At 42.2% G+C, this 24145-nt stretch overlaps 1 protein-coding gene across 1 annotated transcript in view; it reads left to right on the top strand.

Annotated features, from left to right (window-relative positions):
- The window catches only part of LOC109640484 (teashirt homolog 2), a 98041-nt gene that overhangs the window by 33359 nt on the left and 40537 nt on the right, over positions 1 to 24145 (top strand). Inside the window, exon 4 of the mRNA XM_069526676.1 lies at positions 23287 to 23385. Coding sequence (XP_069382777.1) covers positions 23355 to 23385 — 31 coding nt within the window. The 5' untranslated portion in view covers positions 23287 to 23354. The remainder of the gene's footprint in view (positions 1 to 23286; positions 23386 to 24145) is intronic.

Raw genomic sequence — 24145 nt, 5'->3', positions numbered from 1 at the left:
GGAGTTTGATAACGGGGGAGTTTTCAGAGACAGAAATCGTTGCGGCAGGTTGCTATTCAACTGATGAGTGCCTGGAATCACTGTATCTGTGGAAAAGTGCTGCTTTCACCCAAATTCAACACAATACCCCGACCGTCTGCCGAAATATGACAACACACTCATGTAAACACACTTTGGGACGAATGCCTGAGATTCCTGACGTACGCAAGAAGCTCTGACCTCAGATCGCTGTTGTCCGATCAACATTGTTCACCGTAATATAAATTAATTTTTCTCTTCCTCGACTCTGTTCAGAACATAAAACCCGTCTGTTTGTAATGTTGTGTTGTGTGAGTCGTCCAAAAACACTGCGGAGTGAAGTTAGAACACTTTATGCTCATCCTACCTGGTTTATCTGCAGGGAAAGATTTCATATAGTCAGTCTCATTCATAAAATGACCCTGAATTTGCTGTATTATTAAACAAGTTGAGCTTTTTGCCGGTTGTTAAGCAGCCGACACAATCTTTAGACCGCAATTCGAACATTTCACAATAAAACGTCTATAAATCAGCTCGAATTTCGACTTTTGGTTGTCGACCGCTGCTGTGGTCGACCCGTGGACGTAGAAGACGAGATGTACAACTGCGTCCACAGACTAAAGGCTCCGCCCCTACTGTCTGGTGCAAAGTGCTGGTCGCATGTTTATTAAATTTTTACTCATTTTAAATTAACTGCACTTCCCTGGACCACCTGTGAAGCCGATGAGATGAGCGGTTGGCGATATCTGCGTCTCGGACGGACGTTGGTGGAATTAGTCGGTGGATATTTATCCCGAGTGTTGGATGGAAATTTGGCTCAAAATGAAACAGAGTCCTCGGGGCGGCTCCCCTCCCGCCTCCCGTTCACCTCCCTGCATGCACGGCTCCAAGGAGGTCAAAGTTACATGTACAAAGTCACTCTACTAATCTCCTTTGTCACTCATAAAATTTACACAACATCTCCCTCATGGAGGCCTGTCAGTTTGCTGCTGCCTGTGGCTGTCAGAGAACACAGATAATTACTCGGAGGGATCAGAGAAGGCCTTGATTATTTATAGGGCTGGATGTCTGAAAAGGAGAAAAAAAAAAAAAAAAGAAGCTATATGCTGCTTTGGATGATTTCTTGTCAGTAATAATATAATACAAGATTATTATTGTTTTAAAAAATTCTTCTTTATGGTTTTAAGTTTTAGTCTTTGGTCTTCAAAATCAGACGTGATGTACGCTGGAGTCTTTTTTTTTTGGTGTTTTAATAATGATAAGGATTTTATTTATTACCCACAGACTGAAGATGTTTTTGTACAAAAGTCTTAAATGTGATATAAAACTTTTCTGAACCTTCAGGTGAATTAAACACGTCCTCTCTGAGTGACAGTTTCTAACGGTGCATGACGAGTTGTCTCCCACTTACGCTCAGTTCACGGGATCTGAGCGATACCGGTCAGGCGACTGTCATGAGAACGCTGCTCCCACGGACTCACTGTGTTTGTGTTCACTGTGTTGCTATGATCTCACCTGCTTGTTTGTGTTCAGTTCTTTCCCATGAAAATCCCATGAATTACTCTAATCCGTGTGAGAGGAGAAAGAAAAACAAGCAGCTCGTGATCACGTCACAGCGATTTTGGTTTTCAGAACCTTCAGATCATTAACTGCTTTCATTTCACATAGAGAGTTTCTGATGTGCAGCTCTGGTTTGACCTCCCAGCAGTAACTCTCCATAAAACTGAATTTTCATGGCTATAGAAAATGTATACACATTTTTATAAAAAACAAAGACTTAACAAGGGGTAATAATTAAAATGAGAATATGTTTGCGGTTAAACCCTTAAGATTATCAGGTAGTGGAGCTGTGGACGTTAAATTAGGTGTCATTTGTGTTTCTACTTGGAAGGAATGATTCAATGCCCGCATCAATTTCAGGGGCCAGATGTTGACGCTTCGTCTTCCTCCAGATGTGGCTCAAGAAATAACGTCCAGCTATTTAGCTTCGTAGCTCCTCTCAGGCTAAACCAATGATTCACATTTTAGCGAACATGTGACTGAATCCAGCTTCTAGGATGAGATATGGACCAACACAAAAAAATTCTCAAAGATTGTTTCGTTCATGATATTAGGATAATGCACCATATTAGCTAGCTGTTATTTATCTTGGGGTCCGAGGAAGATTAGGTTCATTTAGTTTCTTCTAATCACTTTGTTTGTTTAAGTGTCGATAATTCTGATAAGTTTGGTTTTAATAAGTTATTTAAAGATTTAAAAACTGGGTAAAATGACTGACAGCTGAGACTGACCCTCGATTGGTTGAGCGCACGTATCGGCAGGACCTCGCTACCACTTCTCCATCCTCCAATCATTATTGGGTAGAGTTATTTATTATTATCATTATTGGCTATATTTAGTCCGGGAATGAAACTGGGTTTAAGCTTAATCTCCATTTTGTGTCCAACGACAATTGTCTCAATGAGGTGCGATTATTCTGAAGATGCAGCTGCCGTCCCTCGTCGGGGCTCGGTGGTCGTGGGCAGATCAGATCAGATTGACAGTGACCAAACAATGATCGGGATTAAGTGTGTTTTTTCGGTGGCTTTAAGCCTGGTTAAAACCATCTCATACCTCCAAGTACACGCGCCTATTCAAATCTAATACGCCATTTAAATGCCAGCTTAATAAGAGGTGGCAATTCCATGTGCAAATCAATTTGATATCTACAGGGACTGAAAAGTGCACATCACACATTACGAGCCAGGATCAAGCTGGGGGCAGGTGCCTCTCTTCTCAGAATTACAAGGAGTTTGCAGACGGATATGAATTTACAATTAGTCTCATTGTGGCGACTTCTTAAGGTTTGTGACAGTGTCTGGGTTCCACTAAAGGCCATGTGTGCGAAGCCATGAATTTCTTGCGACAGGCTATGATACCAGAGAGGCTATATTTAGGGAGGATAACTAGTACTGCACGGTATAATCTGACATTTGTACCACAAGGGAGTCATACTGCATTGCTCACAAATGACAGTGTCACTGTTGGTTTGTGTCCCCGGTGGAATAGGTTAAAGAGAACAAAACATGTTTTTGCAGTGGAGTGCCGCTCTGCAAGACAGATCTAATAAAACTGTATTTGATTGTGTGGATATGATCTGACTGTGGCTGTCACTGGTGAGTGAGCCCCCTGAGCGTGGAGACAGCAGCAGTCTGCTAGAAAAGGAACAAAGAGTCCCTGGGAGCGGTCTCAGTAGACTCTGAAACAGGAGTCTGCATGACTGGCCTGCTTTTGATGGCTGACTTCAGCAAGGCATTTCACCTTCCCCTCCACTTCTCCGGCCCCCTAGCCAGGGACAAAGAGAAAAACGAAGGGAAGAGGAGGCTGCTGCCATTGTTCTGGCGTTGATGGCTGCAGATGTTCTTAAATTTCAAGAACACGAGGTAGAGCGTTTCACTTAATGTGAGCTTTTCATGAATAAACATGCGGCGCGTCGTGAGCGACGTAACATTCTTATCAATCCACAGCAACACTTTCCATCGGCACCCTCGCGTGGTGTCGTAGTTTAAATTATAACGTCAACCGGCGTATTTGAGTACCTGTCAAATCCCTTTAAAGAAAACAAGCATGATGTAATTCTGTTCAACCAGGCAATTCATTAGCCCAAGTCAAACACTCGTCCTTCTGCAGTTGGCTGCTGTTGTCCTCCCCGGGGACACGCAGGAGCCACTTACGTCCACATTCACCAAGGTGATCAAACCTGCGTCAGCCTACACCTGCCTCCCCTCTCAGGAGGAACCAGGACAGGCTGCACAACAAAGCTGCGGCGGCACACTTGGGGAGTTTGGCTAACTGCGTCTTCAATCACCACATCTCAGAGCCATCCAAGGATTGCGGGCATTTACAGGGTGGGGTGGGGGTGGGGGGGGGAGGGGGAGCACATGGAGGAGTTTGTTTAGGATGCATATTGCACCAGCTGATTGATGTCTGAGGAATATTCCAGCCACTTAGCTACTGTAGTGCTCTAGCAGTTATATGACACCTTGCATTTTTCTATACCGCCTTTGCATACTCCTGCAAAGCACCCTGCAGATGGAGAAACAGTATTGCTAATAAATAGACATGGAATATGAGCGTTCAAGACATCTTTACTAGGAGACCGTAAAGCCATGTTAGCAGAGGCAGTAGAATATTATACTAGCGAGATGCTCAGTGGAGATTTGGGGATCAGCAATGTGCAGGCTGTTTTTTTCAATGATATGTTTGAATTATTTCTTATGGGTGTGCATAATGGCAATATAAATCTTTCTGGGTGTGCAATTACAAAGACTGGCATGGTCTATTCCCCGCTGGGTGATCGCCTGCGAACAATGACATATTACTGGCTGGCCGGCAGTGGTCATTAAGAACTGATATGGGATTTATGGCCAGTCTTTAAACATGAGATGGCATTAAAGAGATTTGAATACAGTCAAAATGGCACAAAGAATCCTGCCTGAGCAAGATGGAGCTAATGAACTGTGTTGGAAAGCAGAGGGATATAAAGTTATTTTGGGTAAAGCCAATTTCTCATCAAGCAAAACGAGTCCGATTTTAATCACGGGTTGTCAGAGCACATAACAAGCTCGCTGCGTTATTGTGGTTTTGTATCGGGGGAAGTTTTATAGGGCTGTAATGAGCAAAGTTGAACAATTAATATATTAACACACGGTTCAATTTGCAATGATAGAATGCACGCTGAAAAGCAGATGACAAAATGTGAACATTTTAATATGAAAAGTAGTATGAAAAGCACGGGGCGATCATGTCGGGAGAATTTCCAAATGATGCAGACCTCGAGAGACGGCACGGCATCATCGCAAGTCAGTGTTTCTGCAAGATGACAAAAGCTCTCCACATAACCACACTACTAATTTCCAGTGGTAATTAAAGAGTCTTACATTCCACGCGATACCTGCTGAGTGAGTATAAGGAGCTTAAACATCAGATGTGTTCATTGGAAAGTGAGAAATAAAGACTTTGCCTCATCATATTAGTGCCAACCCTTAAAGTGACTGTTTATCATGAGGTAGTGCTCAAGGTTTTAATGAGCTCCTGCCTGTTCTAGTATAATTCCAATTAGTCCCTCCGTCTCATATAATGGCATGATTACCTTGTGAAGCCTCCATTGTTTTCTCTACAAGCCTTGAAAGGAACCCTGACTATTTTAATCTGTTTCCCAGCGGCAGCACACCTGCCAAGCCAGTTACACCTCCTGCAGGATGATCACAGGTACTGGTTCAGAGAATGGCACCGAATGAACCCCCCCGGTCACACCGAGCGGATAGATGAGAAAACGAGTGTTGAAATCCGATTGTGACTGCATGCGTTTATCTCTCTCTCTCTCTCTCTCTCCGTATTATAGGTGTGTTGCTCGTTTGCAGGTTTATAATTTAAATATGGGGGGAGGGGAGGGGGGGCTTCGCTAGAATAGGTTTTTGCGTCACATTGTGTGGAGATGAAGGAAGTGGCAGCTAACGACGAGTGAGGCTGAATTGTCTCGATCGCCCCCTGGTGGTTGGCTCATGTTCGGGTTTTAATTGGGTATATGTTCCTATAAAAAAACGTTATGATTAACTAACTCGCTATTAGTCAAACGCTTGTATTGGCGGGACATCGATACTTTGGTTTTACGCCGTTTGGTTTAACTAGAAGGGCGCTCGGAGACGGCAGACTGTTGAGATCAGGTCCCACGTATAGTTTTTGGAAATTAGATAAGATGTTGAAACATTCCTGCGTCCGCTTCTTTATCCAGATCCGCTCTACTCCTTCCTGAGGTCATGACCCCTCTTGGTGGAGGTGCATCTCTTCATTTTACATTTATAAAGAGACCTGCAACAAATACTGTGCATGTTTTAGTCCCTGCGTTATAATTCAGTGTTTCTTGAAAACCCTCAGCTCGCTTTACGATAACGTGCGACTGATCTCGGTCAGAGTGATAGAAGATCCTGCAGCCGTGTCGGCTCCTTCACTGAGGGCCATTACCTCAATTTTGGTCTCTGCCATTTCGGAAGCAGCGAGGAGAAGAAGCTATTTTTTGATCAAAAACCCGGGCGAGAGGAGAATCAGTCATTAGCAGCAGACATTTGCACTGTCATCTTGTTTGGACAGCCTGTGGCTCCCACTTGACGACAGTTCTGGTTCCAGGGGAAATGCACCAGCCTCGTTCCACATAAGGCTGATTTACCAGGAAACCCACCGTTCGACCCAGATGACACACTACTGATGTTTCTGTCGTGATGAAATATCGTTAAAAAATGTAAACCGTGATTAAATAACTTCGTGCAAATGATTAACTGAGCTATTGTTGCTGATTCCAACATATTGTTGCCAGTGTCTGAGCTGATCCGAATCTCTGAGGCCACCGTCGTGCCCAAGAAAGGCTTCATTCACATCACTTTAACAGGGTATCAGCTGCTACCTGAACAATAGGCAATAACCAGAACCTAAAACTGAATTTAGATTTCTCTCTCAGATTTGACACTCGTGCAGAATAAGAGACGGGAGGGAAGAAATGGTAATCTGCAAGAAAACCCTTAAAAGAATCAATTTGGCAAGGTGTCTGAAAATGTGACTTTATCCGGCACTGTGATTCCGACTGTCTCCCGTAAGAGTGGGATGACTGTCTTTCTTCCCTGCTGACAGGCAGACCCAGGCCAAATTGACAGTTCTTTAAAGCGCCTGACAGAAAGCCGCATTAATTAAGTCATTGCTGGACTTTAATTGTGTTAAGAAGTTGAAAAAAAAAAATCTAATATGAGAAAAGGTTACCAAGTCCTCCGCGGTGTCAGATTTTCTACTTTCTATGAATATTAATGTGCCTAATGAAGACAATCTTCGCTTCATCTCCCCATTGTTCTGTATTCAGGTGCCAAGCTTTCACAGCCATTGATTTGTTGTTAAAGAACAAATATGTCACGGGAGAAAATGACTGCCACGTCCTTTATCTTAAATTTATCAAGAAAAACGCCTCTCTTCTCAGTTGAAGTGCAGATTTTTTTTTTTTGTTATTCCAAGAGGATTTTAGCTGAGTGAGTGTCATGCAGAAGTTGTCAAGGTGTGTTCGGGTGTTAATTAAATGTAGTAAGCCAATTTTGCTTTTCTGCTGTGAACAGGGAACAAAGGGGAAATTCAGATTTCACGAAGTGCGGTGCACAACAAATAAACACGAAGCCGGGCAAAGCAAACCGAGTCTTTGTCTTTAGCCAGTGGCGTAAAAAATGATTGAGCTTTCAGCCTCCAGCACTTCAGCATTCAGTGCGAAAAAAAAAAAAATGTTTTGTTTGTGCAGATAAACCGTGTTGAATGCTATCAGGGCAGGAAAGAGCAAACGTGTGGTGGATCACGACGACGATGAGCCGCTCAGGTGCAGCTGCCTGCCGCTGCTGGCAGATAAAGTCATGTGATAAGATATTTGATGGCAAGTTACAAGTTCTTTGTGCCTGCCACGGAGCCTGGGGGGAGAACAACACCAAGCATTCCCCATACTTCAATATTAACCGGCCATCATGATTGCCAGGCATATTGAAGAGACAGAAATTCAAATGAACCTCTCTCCCCGTGATAAGACGACCTGAGTCCTTGTGAAAGATGAGCTATGGCTATTTCTGGAGAACGAAGTGCTCGGTCTCGCCACAGGGCAAACCCTGAATAGCCAGGGTTGGAATTACTTGAAAAGGAGGACTGGCTGATGTACTTGGCACTTGTCATTGAAGGAGTGTCTTTTGTTCACAACGCCATAGATCTCCATCTGAAGGAACCGCACAAAGGATCTCATGTATTTGTGAATCCTTTTGTGAAAAATTAACACACGCATGTTACAGAGGGGAGGAAGGATAGTGTCAGAAAAATAATTTTGCAGTATCTCGTCTGAATTGACTCTTTAAATTTGGGGGGGGAAACCTCGCGACACATCCCCGGTGCGTCTTTTTTAAATTTTTTTTTTAGTTTCTTTTCTCTCTCTCTCCAAATGTCCTTGTCTCCGATGGTTGTCGAAACGAGAGTCGTCACCTTGGCTAATTTATTATGTGGCCTGCGTGTACACAAAGTGTGAAGGATGGGGAAGCATGTGGACGTCTCTTTTAATGCAGCCGACAGAGACGACTTCTTTCTGATGTCGTGCCTCTGTGCATGTTGTCAATGAGGTTCACAATGTGTCCCACCAGAGGACGCACACACACACACACACACACACACACACACACACACACAGAATGAGAGGAAGGATCAGTCAAAGCCGTCCTGAGATCAGCTCTCAGACATCATCAATTTAACACTTCTCTCAAGGGGAACTGTGGTTTTTGTGTTTAAAGAGTATATGTTAATTCAGGACAAGATAATTTTATTCATTTAATTTGATGAATTAGTGAGTATCTGCAAAACTTTTCAACTTGTGAATACATATAATTCTCTTCCAGTCACTTTAAGGCCCAAGCTGGAATATTGAGAAACTAGAAAGTCTCCTTAAATCAATTCCAGCTGCAGCACGTTACACACACTGATCGATACCAGTCTTGAAAATGTGCCTGATTTTTGTTTTTCATCAAAATCTGGGAATTATTTCCTGGGAAATCAGTAATTATGATGAAAACACGCCCTAAATTACTTCGTTGAAGACGTGATTAACAAAATTAAATGGCTTCTTTCCTGACACTTACCGCATCTTTCTGCCAAGTCCCGTCATCATCCGTTGTGTATTGTTTGCGTAATCTTGTTCACAATCAAACAACCGTACAAAACAACAAATAGACAAACTAGGGGTAAAAGCACAACCTCCTCCGCAGAGGTAACATTAACTTTCAGAGTCTGATCGTCTGCTTCTTTACATCGTTTGTTGCTGTTAAAGGATTGTTTACACTAAAGTTTGCAACATACGACCATTATTTTAATTATAGTGCGATTTTTCTTGTTTAAATCAAAGTCCTCAGTTATTTATCGGAATATACTTAACATTTATGTGGATTAAAAAAGAGAAAAGACGGATTGTGGCTTTAATGGCCCTCCCCTTAACAATTTATGTAACATAAAGCAGATTTCTCAAAGGTAATTCTGCAGCGGAAGAAGCTGCGGCTCAGATTTACTTGAGTTCCCATGTGCTGAGAACCACACTCGCCTTTATTTATGGGGAAAGTTTAACTTCTGGGTTTGTGCTGTAATGATTCACATTTTGACTCGGATCCGGTTTTGAAATGAATCAAATTAATGGCCATGTACAGTTGATATCTTACATTTCCTCGTGATGTATTCTCCCCTGTATTCGCATTGTAATAACAATGAATACTGTTTTATTATTGTTATTGCTTTGTCTCCGTCCTTAATTGTGACTGCAGTGACCCTAAAAAGACGCAGGAGAACAAATGAAGAGCGGCATCAGAGGGAAAGTAATGAAACGTCTCTCAACAACACTTTGTCTCCGTTCCTTTGGCCAAGTCTGGGATACCTATTAACACTCCCTTTAAATTATTCATTCTGATGGATAAAACACCTCCACAATTAATTGCATGTGAGCCACCCAGCCCCCTTAAATCTGTGGAAGAGGCTGAAATTCACAGCGTGCACTCGTTAAATGTATAATTTCCTCACGCTGACCGGAAAAACACCCCCCGCCCCCCCGCCCCCCCACAATAACTTGACTGCACTGTACTGCAGGTAAACACGGTAACACAGAAAGCTGCTGATTAATGGGTGTATCATGAAATATCCTCTGTAGTAGCACGTCTGGATGAGACAGAAAGGAAAAGAGTGAGAGAGAGAGAGAGAGAGACGCCCTTCTGGTGTTGAACGTTCCTGTTTCATGGACGTCATGAGCACAACCTCGCACCAACCACGTATATGTTATATATTCATCATAGATATTATCAATATGTGCAGCTTCAATCATCACACTTCTTCAAGAGAGTAAAAAGGGGCTCGTGCTTCTCTGTTTTGTTGACGAGGTGGTTTCATTTACTAACTGACTGCAACCACCTCCTCATTAATGTTTGATCTGATATGAAGTTTTGCTCTGAGCTGCACCGTTGTTTCCACCTGCAGAGCAATGGATAATACATCCGTGCGTGACACTCAAGGATTAAGTGGGCAGAAACTCCAGTATTGATGCTGGATGCAAACATAAAAACAGACTGATGGCTGCTACTAAACTGATGTTAGTGTCAGTATTGACGTTTCTGGTGAATGCCACTTTCCTTTCTTTCTTTTTTTTTTTTTTTTTATGCAGAGGTGAAAAAGAAGCTGGATTAAATAAAAAAAGTCACGCCGTAAGCAGAGCGGGTAAATAAGCATTGTGTGTTTCTGCTGAAAGTCTTTGTGCAGAAGCTCATGCTGGAAGAAGACTGTGCTGCCCGGCTATTTATTGCTTTGCTGCTGAATGCAACGCCAGCTCAAAAGGCTTCAAATCATTGGGGAGATTGTTAGGCTTCTGTGAAAATTACGGAAATGCAGGGGAAATGGATGAGCAACACTTCATAACAATTAATCAGAGGCCGCTGATTAATAAAGTTCATTTTTTATTCTCGATGATTCAGGGGATTATCAAAAGGACACTGTCCTTGTCATTTTGATTAACAAACCCATCCTCGCTCTGGAAGAGGACGCGCTGAAGGGAGACGCTTTCTTTCGCCCATAAAATAAATATTGAATGAGAATATTAACTCGTTAACCTTGACAAGTATTTGTAATTTTCATAAGGGGGTAAACCAGCAGATTCAGCACAAAAAATGCTGTGGGGGTTTGAGAAAAGGCGCGGGAAGAGGGGTGGGAGGACGACAACACACAACAAATTAGAGAGAATGAAGAATGCTACTGCATGAATCCTGTCATTTTTATGGGCTGCAATGATTAATTTGTTTGTTCAAATTCTCAATTAAGCCAGGAGGAACTGGCAGAATTAGAAAAAGGAGAGCAGTGCAGTCTTGTCTTGGCTTTGCAAGCACCCTGGGGAGATATAGCCCTACCTGATCTCAGGTCATCAGGCTATTCTGCAGACAGCTCACACAGCCCGGAGCAGGGGGCGTGGTGGTGTGCGTCTTCAGGATTCGTTTCAAATAGCACAGGGGGGGGAAAGAAAAGAAAAAAAATGTAGATCAAAATATTTCGCCAGCCCCCCCCCCCCCCCCACCTGATAAATCATCCTGCCTTTTCCTTTCATTTGTCCAGGTCGCCTTGTCAAGGGTAATGCCCTTAAAATGTCAATTGTCAGTGTGAGCATGAATTGCATTAGATGTAAAGTACAGTTCACCACACACAAAAACAGCAGTCAGTCGCAGTGTTGTACAGAAAGAAATAAAATATGGAGCTTGCACTTCCCTTTTCCCTGGAGGCCCTGTGCACTTATTATTTGTCAGAGTGACAGATGTTTTTCAAATGATGGCGTCTCTTGTGAGCTGAACTTCCACCAAAGCTCTGCCGTGAGAGACTGCGGGACGCTGCTGTGCACCATCTGATGGTGGAAACCTCCACAGACTGAATCCCTGTGCTGCTGCGAGCCCTTCTGCAGGGACGTCTGACAACAGAGGAGGAGGAGGTTGTCAGGGTGGTCGGCCCGAGGTGAGCGCTTGCTTTACGTGGCAACGGCGGCAGAAGGGCTCGGACCCGACTCGCGGCAGAACTCCAGAATCCAGAGTTGGATTAGTTTATTGAATTTGCTGTGGATTTGTTTTGGTGGATGCAACAGATATTATTTACAGCACAGGCATAAATATTAATATAGACAGAAAACAAATTTGCAAGTAAGTGTGCGACTGCTGCAGAAAGCAAGCGGAGAGAAAGAGGTCATTTTACAGTGTGTATATTTTTTTCCCACTGTGTGTGGGAGGTAGACGCTCAGGTAGCATCATAGAGCGTTTAATGGGTTTCTGCAAAATATGCAGTGTCCACCAGCACAGACGGGGTCAGTGAGGGGGCTCAGACCATTCAGGGTCAACATGAAACACACTGCACAGGAATTCCATTGCAGATATTTGTGATATTTCTCAGACTGCACAGGAGAAGTGTTAATATGCAAAGCGCACCGCTCTGCAAGGTTCCTTTAACAATATATAAGCTCAGGAATCCACAACCACTCGTTTTTCAAAATACATGTATTCAACTTGAGGCTACAAAGCAAATAAACACAGTTTTTCCCCCAACACATTTATTTTAAATCTGCAGCAGATACGTTCTCTTAAAGGAAATAAAAGTACCCCCACCAAGGCCCAACAGTTCCCTTATAAAATATATTTTTTAAGAAATCAGGGGCTGCAACGATCCCTTAACATACAATTAATGTTTAGGCTCCACCCCTCCACAAATCCACAAAACTCCCGCTAACGAACAAACCGATCAACCCAGATCAACCTCCCTGGTGGAGATAATAATATTTCTCCTCAGACTGCACAGTGGAATGTTCTTTGTGCACTGTTGCTTATGAATCCAGAACCTCCAAGTTTTTGTAAATAAATCTACTTAACTTGAGGATATCCTGAAGCAAAAGTTCTGTTTTCGCTCCCTTTATATTTATATAATAGTCATATAACCTCTGCAGCAGTTTTCTGAAAGTGAAATGGAAATACCTGTAAAACAGCACACTTATAAAAAAAAAAAAGAGTAATCACAGCGAGTGTGGCTGGATCACTGACTCTGGGTTGACCCACTGATGTGTGGACAATGTGTTGAGCCTCCGCTTCTCTTTATGACACAACGCTTTTAAAACCGAGAGCTACACAGTGTTTATATTATCTCTTTATTAGATTGTCTCTACGTTTGCTCAGTAAAGTATTTGTTTACCTCTGCAGCCATTTTATATTATTGAAATCAAACAAAAGGATAAATCGTGCACATTCAAGCGCAGCGTGTCAAAGAAAAAAGAAAAAAGAGGGGAAATAATAATCCGGAGACGAGACCGTTTCTCTTCTACATACGCTGCAAATTCCCCGAGCAAAAGTGCAACTCTTTTATTGTGTTTACGACCATTATATGATTTTTGTAATGAAATCACAGTGTGTTTTCCAGACCAGTGGGCGCTTTTAATAGTGTTGGCCACCTTTCTTTTTCCAATTCAAGGTGTCCTCTATGCAGCATGTATATCCAGAGCAGCAGCAGCAGCATTGACTGGAGCCAGCACTTGTGAAGCGAAAATGCTTATTAGTCAAACAGTCCCCATCGGAATAATGCCACGGTCAGCCAGTGGTGAGGGATAACTCTGTGCGGATGACACTCTGGAGCCTATTCTGTAGGGGATCTGCTTTAGTACAGCACGCACAAACATGATGTATGGACACACAGGCAGAGAGGCATCATGGGACCACACAATGGAAGAGCAGCAGAGGAGTCACTGTAGCTGGAGCAGCGTCGAACACAAGCTCTTCGCAGCAACAACAGTATGTTCTAGTTTCTGTTTAACGATCCGTATGCCCCCCCCCCCACCCCCGTAACCTTGATCAAAACCTGTCGGCGAAAATGAAGCAGTTAAAAATGAACACGAGAGGGTTTTATCCCGCGGCCTCGGCAGAATCGGCTCGAATTCTTGTGGTCAGAGGAAAAGAAAAAGTCACGTAGCTGATTTTGTGTTCTGAGGAGATAACCGGCGGTCTGGTTTTATAACGGAGCGGCACAGCGGCGTTCACCGTGGCTTCCTCCGAAAATATGGTGAAGTTGAGTGAGTGGCTAACAGCTACATGCTAGAACAACAACAACACTTCTCTTTTTCCACTTTGTTTGTTTTATTCATCTATTTCTTGTTTGCAAACATAAAAAGATAGATAGAGAGAGATAGATGGATAGATAGATAGATAGATGGATGGATGGATGTACAACTAATGTGACAGGTCATGAAGTCGTAGGCTCACAGACCAACAAAGATATTAAAATAAAAATATAACAGCAGAATTAATAATTTGACCAAGGCCCCACACTTCCCTCATGTAACCACATTTAAATTCACTTGATCCGGATTTTTATATCTTGGATCTGCACCAAAGTACACCCACTCATAAATATCAGTCCCTGAACTATTTTTTTGAGAAATCAAGGAAAATACTGAAAAAACGCCCGATCTCTCTGAATTCATCCCCTGATCCAGATCCGCACCACAGTTTTACTGCTTCTGTTCCTGGTTAAGAATAGTTCCTGCTAATCCAGACAAACAAATACAGATGGAAGCGTCAACTTGTTGGTGGAGAAAACCCCTAAACAGAGAAAATAAAAAAAAATGAGTTCACCAAATCGAATAATCACATAAAACCAAAAGCTGCATGAACAGGTAAAAAGAAAGATGATAGAGCACAACACAGGTTAACATGATATATAATATATTTAATAAAGAAAGCCTATTATTGAAATTAAACTCAGTGGGGCGGCAGCTAACGAGCTAACGTAGCTTCCTTCATTCTGACTGTGTGGCTCTCTGTCTCCTCAAAGGTCGACTCTGTCAGGACGACTCCTTATTTGTCAACGCGGCAAATTTGTGTGGCACAGTTCAACAAAAAAAAAGACGAGGCTTTGCTTTGCCTCAGCTCTGACTCCGGTGATGACTCCGGTGAATTGAATCCACACAGTTTTACCTGCTGGTGTAACGGGGCCCGAAGTTGAGTCGGTGTAGATTCAGTCTGACCCTCGTTGCCAGGAGCCCGTCAGGTTTAATACAAAGAGGTTTGTCAAAGCATCACATATTTATGTGGAATATTTGCTGCGTGTGGGGAAGAAGAAAATCAATTTCCCGCTCCTCTTGATAATTGATCTTTTTCACCCAGAGTTTACTGGAAAGATGACATGACAGATCTATCTATCTATACATCTATCTATCTATCTATACATCTATCTATCTATCTATCTATACATCTATCTATCATCTATCTATCTATACATCTATCTATCTATCTATCTATACATCTATCTATCTATACATCTATCTATCTATCTATACATCTATCTATCTATCTATACATCTATCTATCTATACATCTATCTATCTATCTATACATCTATCTATCTATACATCTATCTATCTATCTATACATCTATCTATCTATCTATCTATCTATCTATACATCTATCTATCTATCTTTCTATACATCTATCTATCTATCTATCTATCTATCTATCTATCTATACATCTATCTATCTATCTATACATCTATCTATCTATCTATACATCTATCTATCTATACATCTATCTATACATCTATCTATCTATCTATACATCTATCTATCTATCTATCTATCTATCTATCTATACATCTGTCTATCTATCTATCTATCTATCTATCTATCTATTCATCCATCTATCTATCTATACATCTATCTATCTATCTATCTATACATCTATCTATCTATCTATCCATCCATCCCTCTATCTATACATCTATCTATCTATCTATACATCTATCTATCTATCTATACATCTATCTATCTATCTATCTATCTATCTATTCATCCATCTATCTATCTATACATCTACCTATCTATACATCTATCTATCTATCTATACATCTATCTATCTATCTATCTATCTATACATCCATTCATCCATCTATTTATCTATCTATACATCTATCTATCTATCTATACATCTATCTATCTATCTATCTATCTATACATCTATCTATCTATCTGTACATCCATTCATCCATCTATCTATCTATCTATACATCTATCTATCTATCTATCTATACATCTATCTATCTATCTATCTATCTATACATCTATCTATCTATCTATACATCCATCAAATGTATCTATATTTATAGTGTATAATGTCTCAATAATATATATATATAAGATACAATTTGTCTTATATGGCAAACATAGAGCAATATACTTAATGTCTGCATATATCTAATCTATATATCTAATGTTGCTATATATGTTTAATATATAATAAATAAACCTAATTAATGTATATATCTAATATAAATATGTATCTATACAATGTATTCATATAATAATGTATATATATACACACACAGGCACTGCCTCCCTGTGCGTTATGGTGGGTTAGTACAAACGTATAAAACAATAGAGCGGATCAGGCAGAGGAACCAGAGGCGAAGCTGTGCAGCTACTTCACTGATTTAATTCCTCGGCTCCGCTCAACAGTGTCTGCGACACCTTATCATTAGCCGGTAAACCTTCTCAAAATAAATCCAATCCCATAAATCTACCTCTGAAGGAATCAGATACTTTTAAAAAAGTGACAGCGACTGACCTTGAGATTTATTTTTGTCACACCAGAAACTGTCTCCCTCAGCAACGAGAGATGTGCCTGTCCAGATGGTTTTGTGTGGCATCGTCTTGCTAATTGTCAGTGATGCCATCAAAGGGATGTAGCAGACCTGACAACTTAGCTGATGAGCAATAAGACGAGCGTGAGGGGGGGGTGGGGGGGGAAATTAGAGCCAAAAACATGTGACAGTTATTTTGTGCAGCCTACCTATGCTTTTAAACGCTTTAAATCACTTGGCTTCCTTTGTTTCCTGCATGAGAGCAGAGTAAACGAAAAGAAAAAGAAGCAGCCGGGGTTCAAAACACTCATCACTGTGTAATTATTACACGTATAGCTGCATTATGCAAACTCTAAATATCTCCAAAATACAACAGCAGTGGAGGAATGGCAGCGTCATATCATGCTGCGTTAAATAGGCCTGTGCGGTAACGACGCGTCACATGTCCGTCACATGTTGACTTCAAAGTCGAACGGGCTGCGACGCGGGAGCAGAGCGGAGCGTCCCCGCTGACTGTAAAACATGCAAGACAAAACATATGACACGGGGGATGATCCCGACCTGAGACTGACATGTGCTAAAGTACATTATAGTCATTCCCAGCATAAAGGTCACATTGACTCCTGTTATAAATTGGACAGGACAGCTCCAGCATACATGGAGTGTCAAGTGTGAGGAGGTCTGAAAGGAAATCCCTCGGATGTTTCAGGACACACACACACACACACACACACACACACTCGCAGAGAGGCGGACGTATAAAAGTGTCTACATCTCGCTCTCACTTGTGATTAGCACAGTTAATCATCACATTAAAGGAGAAGTCCGCTCCGAGTTCATCGTGTAATGGAGACGCAGGGAGTGAGAAGCAGCCTTTTAGTTTTTTTTTTTTTTTTTTACTTTAAAACCTGCCGCCAAAATCAAAATAATGCAAAGGAGGCGGGACGCTAAAGTTAAAGTTCAGGGGTTTATTGTTGCAGCTGTTTATGCAGCAAATGATTAAATCCACAGTTTCAGCGATTCTGCAGCAGGAAAAAAACAAAACAAAACATATATTTACATGTTCATTTGAGGCGTAATAGTCTTTGGACTAAGAATACCCTGCGAAGAGCGGCAGCGAGCACAAGAGCAGACTTTTTGCTCTGAGATACAAAGGGAAACAACTTGAAAGGAAATAAGCAAATGAATGCAATGCCTCATTAGGCGGGTTTTATTTGACCGTGGCCAATTAGAGAGCATCTGTAATTTAAAACAGTCAACCTAAAAAAAGACTCGGCGAAGAACACATCCTCACGGGGACTGAATCCTTTGCCTCGGTTTCATTCAAATTATTTTTCTTGCAGTGATATTTTTCCATTTGATCGGATACAAATAATCCACAGAGGACGTTCAAGTTCACGAATATGCAGATGGTCGGGATACAGTAGCAGTTGAGATGAAAGAGCGCGGTCGGAGGGATTTCGTCGAGGTCAAGGTTGCGCGCTGATGCGTTTGGCCTCGCTCCTGGCGCTGGCTTGTTTTTTACCTTCGCTCGGTGATCAATATCTCCCCCTCTGTCTTAATCAACGAGCCGTTGAGGTATTTGCGGGCTGTTGCCTTAATGACACAAAGGTGCACTTTGAAAACAGAGCCGCAGCCCGGGCGAGACTGACAGCTGGTTCAGCTATGAATCACACCTGAGCGCAGGTTAACGCTGCTCGCAAAACAGAAGTACCGATGGGGGAGGAGGTGGATTCTGACGCCGGTGTGAGTGATCCGCATCACGAGATGGAACCACAACAAGAACCCCACTGCTTACTTCACATGGACGAGGGCGGGGGGGGGGGGGGGGGAGTAGGTGCATGAAAAAGAGTAACACCTGTATTGCTTATACTGGTTGTTAAGCATTGGAATAAAATTTTGTGCAATATGCATAACCAAATGCTGGAATAATGAGCCATCTGTATGTGTGGTCCCTTCCTTGGAGATGCCAAGAACGGCACCATCTGTGATGCAGCTACCAGCTGTTTTCCTTCTTATTACATGTTTATTAAAAGCTGAAGTTGTCCTCTTCAAGACGGGGGGGAAAGAGCGCATGGGTGGCAGTGTTGGTTATCTGATTGCCTCCATCTCCATTAGAAACAGACTCGAGCTCTGTTCCTGGTCCTATAAAAATACACAAAGTGTTTCAGCTGAACAGAGGGAGCGCTAATTAAATACTCTTTCTTTTTCATCGCAGGAAATTAAGAGAACAAACACGAGATTGAGTGGCAGCAAAGCAACAGACATGAAAGAGGATGAATGGATCTAATCCACCAGGACGGGAAATAAATAAATACACAGTGTCACTTACCCAACCTTTTGCTTAGCCCTTTGGGTTTGTGTTTCAAAATCCCTCAGCGGGGTTTACGCGTCTTTTCTATTTGCATTGTTTTCAATTTTCAAAACCTATTAGCGAGATATCGATCGACCACAATTGAGCATTTATGCACAGCAGGCAACCTACATCCCTCAAGTCAGAATCAGATCACATCTCCCATAATTGAGGGTGGCAGAACTGCAGACCACCCTCTGCAACTGTCAACAAATTTCAGGAGCTCAAACTAAGATGCGTCAGGGATGCATCCCGCACCGAGTGATGGACACCGAGAAGGAGAACTGGAAATGTCCATCAGCATCCGCTGCCATGTGCTGAACAAGACAGGTCAGGTCTGAATAGACACTGACAAACCCAGGGTGGACACACTGTCGACGCAGACTAAAGCAATACCCAGGGACAAGTGACAGGCTGCTCTGAGGCCTCACCTAACTGCAGGACGTGCACGCAGGGGAGGCAAACAGAGTGTGTGTGTGTGGCGGACGGGACACCCACGTGCACGCTCGTCCATATGGACGGACAGGCCTCACAAAAAAAAAAAAAAAGGAGATTCAAAACCTAAAGCGTTGGGGCGACCGCACTGTATGTTAACGTGCGAGCGGGATTGCAAGTGCAGAGCGTTGTCTAAAATAGCAAATTGATATTTTTCTGACGGTGCATCCATTTCTGAGGTTGGTGCGTTCACTCCGCTCGGTGCTCAATAAAACAAACAAAATGCCCTCTATTTCTGTATAAACAATTACCTTCCATAGATTGTAACCTTATTGGATCAAGTGAAATGTTTGAAATAAATCATTAAAGGCGCTGACAGGGCATTTATCTTCACTCTTGCTTTAATGCTCCGTGCACAACACAGTGGATGAAGTCAGTCAAGGGTGTAGTTTTTTTTTTTTTTTTTTTTTTTAGTAAACCGGGCCCCAGTGCGCCTCAGTGTGTGTGCTTGTAAGAGCACCGTTGCGTGTGTCAATCCTCCCGTGGAGCCGTGTTCTCAAAGCTCTTCATTTTGAAATCAAGCATGAATAATTAAGCCATTTCACAAGGCTGCTTTAACGATATATTACACGAGAGGAAATAGGTCAAGCAGCAATGTTAGAAAGATTGTTTGAATGGGTGTTATTGGGTTAAAAAAAAAAAAAAAAAAGATGGTGAACAATACCTCCCTCCCTTCACGTCCCACATACTGTACTTACTCTGCAGGATGACTGACGGCCGCAGCTTTACTTCATGTTCTCATATTAAAGAAAACCTCGTCTGGTGCGGTGCAGTGTGTTTTTACAGTCAGGGTTCAGGTGACATCTGGGTCAGAGGTCAAACATCCGCTTTAACCCGCAGATGACGTTCGCTTCGCACACGAACGACTTTGACGAGCAAAACTATAAATGTGTATTTTTATGTGAGTTTTTTTTTTTGTTGTACTTTTTCGTAGTTTATTCATATTTTTTTTTAAAGAAATGAATCGATATAAAAAAAGATCATAAATATGGAAGAAATAGTGTGATGACAGGAAATTCAACTTAGTTTAAGCCCTTTTAAAAGAATCATTATATTGGGTGTAAGAAGGATTTTTAAACATTAGGGATTCCTGAGGCTTCTTATAGAGGAAATGATTTTTTAAGGCAAATATAATATAATAATAATTACACATAAAGTAACTTGTTACGCGGCAGGTCTGACGTCCTAACTTTGGTATTCAACCACAGCAGCAGTTTAAAGTAAACAAGCAAACATGTTTTTCCTGAAAGGTCTCCTCAGACGTCGAGCAGGTAAATCATGTTTTAATCGATTTAATTTAATTATTTATTTATTTATTTTTACCTCTTGGCTGCAGCACAACGAGCTTCAAACACAGCGTTGCTCTATCGTCAACTCATAAAGTAGATATGGACGACTGGTTAGCTTGTCTTTGATTTGTAATCGTCAAATGTTTAGCTCTCCTGAAGTTGCTCACGGTGTGTTTAGATAAATATCCCTGCAACCAACACAGACGAGAGAAATCAGATCATTACGTTACGAACATTTATCTCTAGGACGATGAACGAGACCTTGAGCTTATGAAGATGGAAAATGTAATTATGATCATATGTTAGTACAGGATGTCATCATGATGTCACGGAGACGTCTTATTGGTTGTAAAAGCTAACGCGCTATGACGTCATAGGCTATTATGCATTCACTTTTTTGCGACCAATGGGATAAGAATCACAATCCGCAGTTTATTTATATAAGCCAATCATTTGTCATCATGAAGGGATGTTATCACGATACACAAGCGTCGGAGCGCGTCGGAGCTTCACTTTCATTTTCTACACACGGAGACTTTGTTCACCGCCGGCACGCGATGCCCAGAAGGTGCAGAATCGCAGCCAGCACCGAAGCACTGGAATGATGGAGGAGGAAGGTATTAGCGTCTGTCGGCAAGAGAACAACAAGTAGCCACTTGTGCAACAACGTCACAATGGCGTCTGTGTCTCAGTAACACACAATATAATCGTGAAAGGTTCAGACTGATGCTCCAGCGATCGCTCATCTGTTGCTTTCAGCCGATCGGACCACACGCCGTCCGTGTGTAAAAAAAACCACAAGTGCACTTAGTGTTTTTTGAACAAAGTGAAAATTACTCCAATCTCAATACCGTCATCAAAAGAAAGAACAACAACTGTGCGACCGAGGCCTCGTTTCAAGTTGTGTTAAACTAGTTTGTATTGTGTTTACATGATCACAGACGAGCGCTGATTCTGTTTCAAGTGTTGTTTTTTATCCACCAACCTTGAAACAAGCTCATATTAGACTTGCATTATTATTTTACTGCGATGTAGCACCACTGGTAGGATATTTTATTTTTAACTGCTTGTCAATCACTCAACTGGAAACTTCTTCTTCTTCTTTTTTTCCACGTCGTGTGAATTTGTAACAGCTCTTTGTTTGCAGCTTACGTCTCACAAGCATCACATGAATTACATCGTAAAAATCAAGCAGCTGCTTTTGACTGTACGCACGTGTTGTTGTTCCACTTTGAACAATATGAAACCAGACTTCAATCACAGGCTGTCCATTCTACATGAGATCTCATCTCTGGATTAAAGACAGGTTTGGATCTCGGAGACCGTCCCTGCTTTGATCCTGACTGCAGCTTTTTTATATTTAGACTCGTTAACTGTCAAACGACGCAGTGACTGAAAAAGTGCATCCTCATGTAGGCAGCACCAACGAGGCCAGATTTATGATCCCGACCACGCTCTCAGGTGGAGTCCTGATTTCGCTGAGATGGATAATTGTCCAGTGGAGATGTGTTTTTAAATGTTGTTGATCCGCAGAGACTGTGTGCGTCTCATAATTTCAGCCGCTCTGCGCTTCACTTTAAAAACGTTGAGCTGTTTGCGCTGTCAGACGTTTGAAAAGGCTGCGCAATTTATCTTTCTTGATAATATTCGTCAGGCAAAGCTGTAATTACTGAATCATTGTTTCTAGAATTAAAATTCTGAGCTGGGAAAAATGCCCGATACGTCTTTCTAATCTTAAACCATGAGGCTGTGACAAACAATCAGTTGTTTCAGTGTGGATACCTGAGTCCGGCAAATATTCATTCATACACAAATATTCAGGAAAGCTCGTCTCGTCAGTCCTAAAAAACAGAGTGCATGCCGGGTTCAGGTCGGACAGGTTAGTTTTCTCTCAGGCTTGGGCGGACGACCGCAGCCTGAGTTTCACTCTCGTTTCAAACCTGCACAGATTAACTGATGATATCTTCGACCTGCGTTTTCTGTTCTACACTTTTAAATCACTTTCATTGTGTGAGCTCAGAACTTCACAGATATTCACACAGGTGGAAACAGACTTAAACCTCAGTCGGTATCGAATTACCAAAGTACATTCTTACACACAGCAGAGGGTGCCATACAAAATGAGCAATACCTTCTTAATAGTGTCTCAAATTAACAATGTAAACAAGTTTTGCTTTTAAATACAAATACAAATATGATCAAGTACCAGCAGCCGTCGTTTCCGAGCATTGAACACTTTGGTTTTCACAGGTCACATTCAGACTGAAGCTGCAGCTGCAGACACAAACTGACTTCCTGTTGAGTCTGTCCCGTTCTTTTATCCCAGGTTACAACACTGACTGTAAGTGAATCGTAACATTCAAGGTTAGAAACGTCCAGAACAGACTGTGAAGATGAATCCAAGTATCTCAAAGCTGAAATGATGAGAGGTCGAAACTCCGGCTGCCGTCAAAAAAAAAAAAAAAAAGAGAGAAAAGAAGACACTTTCTGGAGACGCTTTGTTGACAATAAATAAAAGCCTGATTTTGCCGACTCTCCAGAAGTGTCATGGGTGACTTCCAAGGAATGTGGGCATATTTTTCTATTATTTCAGAGCTGAACTCGAGCTTACATGGTTGTAAAAGCTCAAACAAACATTCGAAGAATGCACAAACTCCACTTCCTGTGTTCTTTGTCTGAGCAGCAGCTCCAGATTTTGATGAGATACGAGACAAAAGGATCATTCATCTGATTTCAGGCCTTGGGAAACATCTGCATGTGTAACTGGGAGGATTTTCAATTTCAAATAAACGATTTCACCTCCACTCTGAGTTTATAAAGCTTCGATTAAACTTTGTTTCTCTGAGTGAGTGTGCTGCGTACTTCCTAAAGTCCACAGGTGTTTATTTTTTTAAGTGTTTGTCACATTTTCTTCCAGGTTCGAGAACTGCAACCACGCGATGGAGGAAAAGCTCTCAGGCGACTTACGAGGTGACGAAGTCCACGATGAGCGCGTGCACCTGCCTCGGCAGTACAGGTACGTCTCTCGGCGGCAGTTTGGCAACAGAGGTGGAGGCGAGGGCGGCGTGGCGATGGCAGATGACGTCAGGGTACAGTAGGCGTGAGCAGCGGTGGAGGAAGGCCGTCCGAGGAGAGATAAGGTGGTGGGCGCTTGTGTAACGCCTGTCACTGCACACGCATGCTTTGTGTACACGCAGGGCGTTAAGAGCTGTCAGACAGGGACGGCTCAGGCTTGATCCGAGCCGTGATTGATTGCACAGGTTCAGGTGGAGTTCACGGGAGGTCTCTGGTATCATTGGCGAGATGAGTGACAGACACAAAATAGGGTGATGGAATATTATCAGGAAGCCATTTGTAATGCGGGGCGAGCCGGGATCTCTGAGGGGTGTTGTCTCTCTGAAATGAAGTCATCCATCACCTCAACTTCATATTTGATTAGGTCATGAGCAGCTTTTAAAGAGAAAGAGAGGCTTTAGTATTGCGCTCACATAATGCGATGACAAAACACACAGGATGTAGTAATGAAGTACTTCAAGTAAAAGTACTTGATGAGAAGCAAAATTTCAGATTTCACTCAAGTGCGACAGATATACTTCAGGATTAAAAGCAAGAGGCGTTTTACACATGGGTCAGAATCCTATTCTTCAAAGTGGTGGAGACTGAAATGTGACCTTTACTGGACTGGGAGTAAAACACTCTATTGCATTTACACTCAGGGAATATGATCGAATGATTAATCCATTCATTTCTCTTTTGACTCAACTGTAAAGTGAATA

The sequence above is a fragment of the Paralichthys olivaceus genome, chromosome 6, assembly GCF_024713975.1.
Source record: "Paralichthys olivaceus isolate ysfri-2021 chromosome 6, ASM2471397v2, whole genome shotgun sequence".
Lineage (NCBI taxonomy): Eukaryota > Metazoa > Chordata > Actinopteri > Pleuronectiformes > Paralichthyidae > Paralichthys > Paralichthys olivaceus.
Note: the sequence above shows the minus strand (reverse complement) of the source record. Positions and strands in the feature narration are given on the sequence as shown.